We start from the raw sequence: 6,000 nt of genomic DNA on the forward strand, positions 1-6,000 counted from the left end.
TACGAGTTAGGACAACGCGTTCGTATTTCTTCAGAAGACAACGCAACGCAATGAAAAGCTTAGAAATAATTTCACATTGTGGCCTTCATACCCAGTCGGACACTATATTGTTTGAAAAGTGTTTCAACTATCTTCTGCTGTTATTTAAAGGGCATAAAAATGGACGCTTTGATCCTCTCTGGTTCGTCCATAAGAAAGTCTCCTACGCTCACGCCATAATACTTTGATTTTTGATGACGGACAGGGTAACAAACAGGGGAGAGGTAAGGAGTTTCAAGCATTGCCTCCCAACACGACCTTCTCACCGAATATTAATTGAAGATAGATCGAGACAACGCTGAGTTCTATAACTATGCGACTTATAGTTATTTCGGTAGCAATTAATTTTTAATAAACGAGCATTTACTGATGTTTGGAGATGTTGTTTTCAAGAGCCGATGTAGTGGATGATCCCGAATTAAATTTCAATACCTAGGGGTCTTTAACGTATGCACCTAAATTTAAGTACACGATCGAGTGTTCTTTTTTGCATTCCGCAACGACCCCATGGGAATGCGGCCGCCGCGGTGGGAGGGAGGCTTCGAGTGTTGACGACTGTGCACACAAAAGGTCCAACTAACGCTGTCGTCACTGCAGATAAAAATTGTGCGTCTGATTTCCTTTTCTTCTTATATCGCTACATAATATAGCCTACAAAGTAATGTATTCCATGTATGAACCCGATTGTCGTATAATTGCAATCATCTGTCGCGGTGCACGGATGCCGCATTTTGATGGGGGCGAAATGGAAAAAAAAAAAGAACTACCGTGTACTTAGACGAGGGTGGCGATATGGGCTTGATGGTCGGTCATCATTGAAAGGTATCAGTGTATATAGCGCAACAAAGCGCTTGTCTTCGTCTTCGTTTCTTCTTGTGTCCTTGCTTTGTTGCGCTATACAGATGCCTTTCAACGTGTACTTAGATTTAGGCGTATGTTAGAGAACCCCAGATGGTCAAAATAAATCTGGAGCCCCCTGCTACGGCGTGCCTCGTAATCAGATCGTGGTCTTAGCACGCAAAACCCCATAATTAAATTAAATTCAAAACCCGTCGCGGTGGCTCTGTGGCTATCTGTAAAACGCTTGTGCACCGAGCACTGGGGGCTCGTTACAAAACCCCTATAGGTGGTCAAAATTAAGCTATAGTGAATCAGTCTGCACTGGCAAATACAGAATACCACTCAAGAAATAGAACATACAGGTCTGTTGGCGCCTCACATTAAAGCAATATCGAGAGACCAGACGGGTATTTCCAAAAATATGGAGACTGTAAGTGTCCACTAAGTGGACTGTCCATTTCAGCGCGCACTGACTGCACGGAGCCCGGAGTTGATAGGGCAGGCGCCAATCGCCAACGCCAGCTCTCAACCCTATCCATTCAGCGCGCGCTCAAATGGGCAGTCCACTTAAGTGGACACTTACAAAATGCCTCAGCCTCCTGTCTAACGCAGACAGGGCACCCTCCTAAGACAAGCACAACCCAATACCCCTGCTAGATTCCGCCGCATCCGAGTCTCAGCAGACACATCACATCCTAAATTTAAACAATGCCGAAAAAATGCCCCTCACAGAGAACATACTTCGGTACTGCCAGACCACCCGCGCATTCCTCTTCTCAAAAACACCACCCCAACTTCCCCACCAGGTGGCTGGCTCAGGTCGCCAAGATCAACGACACTCAGCTGTGTTTCTCGAATCGGTACTGGCGAAAGCAGCGATAGAGGCCCTAACCTGGGGGTCTTTTAGAATCTCATGTGCATCTCTCGTAACATTCCATCACGGCGCCTGTGATGGGAGGCCACAGCTACCGCGGTCGCATCACATTGCCTTTGATTGGCGAAAATGATATTGTGCAATGAAAATCGGACCTGAAAACGAGATTACTAACGCGTAACTAAAATGCCTGCGGAGACAAAAACATTCTCAATGAAGCAAGAAGCGTTCTGTGATACAAGCGACGTCGCTGCCGGTAGAAACTGTAGAGCAACGGGAGGACCTGTTTGAAACGCCGACGAATGCACCTTCCGGCATAGTGAGATCTGAAAAAAAGATTTGCGCTTCGCATTTCGTGAATGCTGCCGGCGCCAATACACAACATGCTCGTTATTTGCTTATTTTTATTTTACATGTGAACAGCGAAGTAGGATGAAGCATTATTACAGAGCAAGTGTATTTCGAGAGGTACAAATTACAGAACTACCGTTATATAGATACCGTTATATTGGCAAGTTCTCTTCGGTTCTCTGAACACCGCTACGAAACACTACTATATTCAAGGTTTCGAGAATTATTGCCAGCTTATGCAAATGTGGCAACGCTGAGCAACCATCTTGTTGAGCACATGCTGTCTCACTGGGAAATAAACATGTAGCCATTTGGAATAGTTACCATGCTAGCGCGAAGTGAAGCCACTTCGAGATTACAAAGAATATCTAGTCTTTGTTTAGCGTATTTGAAAAAAAAAGATATTAATAAATCCGAAGCAACCTCACCTATAAGGGAGCTGCCTGACTTGCTCTATATAGAAGTCTGTCAGTTTGGTCTTGCAGTTCCGAAGCTCTTGCTCAGGTCGTGCTCAGGTGCTACCATTATTTCCCCTTGTACCGCGCGAAACGATAAAATGGTGCCGACAGGACACCAAATCTTGCGGCAATAATTTAAAGCACCTGTCATAATGCGCGACTTTCGCTGGGGGCTGCCGATTTAAATATTGCGTTTATCTAATATTTGTACGTACTTGTGGTCGGTAACATGTTACGTCATTGCTATTGATGTTACAGCTGAATCATGGCGCACTAGAGAGAAATGTAAGCTCCCATGAGGACCATACATTTAAACAAACACACACAAACAGGCACGCACGCACGCGCACAACCACCCACCCACACACGCGCGCGCGCGCATACACACACGCGTGCGCTGTGACTTCCAATTGTGCGAATGTACTTTGCCCACTGACGGGACTTCCTTTCAGTCACCGCAAAAATAAAAAAAAATAAAAACAATTTTGGCATCTGGTGGAGGCCCATACCAGAGGTCAAGCTTCGTTTTTTTTTTTCTGCAATGCTGTAAGTCGTGTCTCTAAAGTTTGACTATCTCTCGCGAACGTTGACAGCAGTGCGTGTGCGCAAATGGAGCGCTCATTATTATGCTGCGACCAGATTATGCTCCATCTATCTAACACATTAAAGTCGTGATGAACAGTTCGTCATTCCTTGATCACCAAATCCTTCCTTAATCATACAGCCAAGCTTTACACTCCCGTATAAATTTGCGTGCAAAAACGAAAGCTTGACACGCGCTTACCCCTTTGTCAATTTAAGTGGTAAGCAGACCTACGCCCAGTTAACCCCTTTAACATTCCTGCATTTCCTTTATTTGCTCTCTCTTAGTGCAAGTATGTCCGCTGGCATGCGCAAGGATATTTTAACACTAAGGCGATTCGACATCAGCAGGTTTTTTGCTGTCGTACTTGTACTAGATGTAGCATGACAATGGTGACTGAGGCGAATGGACCACCTGCTGGGAATCGTTTTCTTACAATTACAATCCCCATTACCCGATGAGAGCCCCTATCTCGCTTCTTGAGGCCACACAGAGCGCAAAAGCAGATAACGGATCACTGAACGACCGCAGCGCTTTCGAGTGACGCGCATTTCAGCCGATATAGGTGCTTCTTCTCCTTCGAAGTCCGCGCCACTTGCTATCGCAAGACGTCACCGATACGGCGGCTCAGGCGCCAGCCAATCGTTGAATCGCTACCGCGCGTAAACGGCAGCGCGCTTCTTCAAACTGTGCTCTGGTCAGATTTGCGCATAGCTTTCGCTGTTATTGAAGGCGGCATTGTATCGACTTGTCAGCGCATTATCGCCGCGCAAGGAGGTCAAGAAGCGAACGATCGTTTGCTTCTTGGCCGTGCATGCGGGCAGCCGTGGGAAAGAGAGTGGGCAAACGAGCACTCACCTCGAAGGCCTCTCAAGCAGCTTACGAAGCATCCTTTCTGCTCGGGAACGGTAACGACTTCGCTGTCGTCGACGATTTCGAACTGGTCGTTCGCGCCGAAAGCTTCCAAGTCTCGCGATTCTTCGCGCGTGAGCTGTGCCGTGTTCCAGGCCGGACGACCGGCGCTGGTGGGTCGGACGGAGCTGCGCGGCCTCCGTCCACTGTTCGGCCGAGAGGAGTCGGTCAAATTACTTGCTGGGTTGCTCATACCCTGTTTTAACTCCTGCGACGAGAAAATGCCCAGCGATCGAGACTGTCTCGCGTTTCGTGTAGTAGACGAAACCCAACTCTCAGCGCGACGCAGCTCGTATCGAGTCACAAGAGTGGCAGAGTGCTGAATCAGAAAACCGAAATGTAGAAGTAGAGAGCGGCCAGCATTCGCTCCTTCGAGGTTGGCTGCCCTCGACGAGCGATTGGCCAGGAGTGAGGTGACGTCATTCCAGAGTGCGGCTGGCGGGGCTCGGGGTGTTTGTTAGGAGTGGGATCACGACCGAGGCCCATTTAGTCAAGTGCGAGGGCAGCACGTTGTGGCTTGTCCCCGTTGTTTCCACGGCTGAGTGAGGGGAAAGGTACTGTCGCGCTACTTGCGCTTCGTTTTGTTTTTGTTGGAAACGGTATGACGCCGGTTGCGAAGAAACGCAACTACTTTGCTGCCGCGCAAACAAATCCTCGCTGATCGCAGCGAACGACCCTGATTTATGAACTTATGACAAGTGTTCCTTCAAACGCGTTCATATTTCATTTGCGACATTTAAATTACAGGCCTCTAGGTCCCGGAGCGAGACTCATGGGCTACGAAGGGTGACGAAATGCGGAAATCCGGAATATTTGTTGTAGCAGCCGCACAAGTATATTGAAAACAGGAAGAGAAAAAAGAAAGGGAAAGGCCACGAGCATCGTAACAGACTGATTTTTCAGTGGACAGCCTAAACTCTTTCTCTCTCTTTTTCCTCGAGGCACAACGTACGATGGTTTTTACGTCCTGTCCCCATCGGAATGCGGCCGCCTCGGCCTGTAATCGAACCGAAGACCTCGGGCTCACCAGCAGAGCGCCAGATACACTGAGCCACTGTAAGGAGTAATTTAATAGTTCCGCGCCGAGAATGCGTATAGCGTGTGGGGGCTATTGCTCAGCAACAAATTCAACCGTTGTATCGATAACATGGAATTAAAACAGGAACAGTAACCTTAAAAGTGCCTGTCTGAAGGAGAACTCGAATTTAAGGCTTTAAAAAATGTAAAGCAATTATGTATAGAAAGTATCGAAGCAATAAAATTTTCTTCAATGCCGCACTTTCCTAGAAAAAGGGTTAGATTGCCCGTCTACATCGCAACCATACATAGTCGCAACGACACATGTTTATTTTTATTTTTTAAGGCGGAAACCTTAAGGAGCTCATACCTCCGATGGCCTAAATATCGCGTCGTCCATCCCAATAGTACAAAAACTATCATCATCAGCAATTTCTTATACCCCCTTAAACAAGCAAAAAATGCAATGGCTCATCCCTCGTAATTCAGGGGCCACAAGCACTCATCAAAGTGAAGCGTACAGTGATTGCATTCATTGGAATCACTCATGCACCGTACGGAAACGCGGCATCTAGTCGAGTGGTACAAAAAAAGATTTAAAAAATCCACATGACCTTCTCAATAGCTCATACCTCAGCAAGCAAAAAAATGCAATACCTCCGTAAGGCGGAGGCTACAAGCGCTCAGCAAAGTGAAGCGAACAGTGCATACATTTATTGAAATCACCCATACAACACACAGAACAGCATACGTTTCAGTCCCCTGCTGAGAGCATGCAATGTAAAGTCCAAGAGAAACGTCATTGATGTGACTCTGACCCCGCTATACGAACGCGCGAAGCCGCAGCTAAGCGTCGAAACTGAACCGAAGAAGCCGAACTGCGAAAGCAACAACGCGACAATGCGAGACGGCACAGAAATGTAACA

At 47.2% G+C, this 6,000-nt stretch overlaps 1 protein-coding gene across 1 annotated transcript in view; it reads right to left on the minus strand.

The window, feature by feature from the left end:
* LOC135901038 (polycystin-2-like) overlaps nucleotides 1-4,346 on the minus strand; it is a 72,008-nt gene extending 67,662 nt beyond the window's left edge. The window contains exon 1 of the mRNA XM_065430666.1: nucleotides 4,004-4,346. Within this exon, the coding sequence (XP_065286738.1) occupies nucleotides 4,004-4,250 (247 nt within the window). The 5' untranslated portion in view covers nucleotides 4,251-4,346. The remainder of the gene's footprint in view (nucleotides 1-4,003) is intronic.
* Nucleotides 4,347-6,000: the final 1,654 nt, after the last annotated feature.

Source organism: Dermacentor albipictus, chromosome 1 (assembly GCF_038994185.2).
Source record: "Dermacentor albipictus isolate Rhodes 1998 colony chromosome 1, USDA_Dalb.pri_finalv2, whole genome shotgun sequence".
NCBI classification, from domain to species: domain Eukaryota; kingdom Metazoa; phylum Arthropoda; class Arachnida; order Ixodida; family Ixodidae; genus Dermacentor; species Dermacentor albipictus.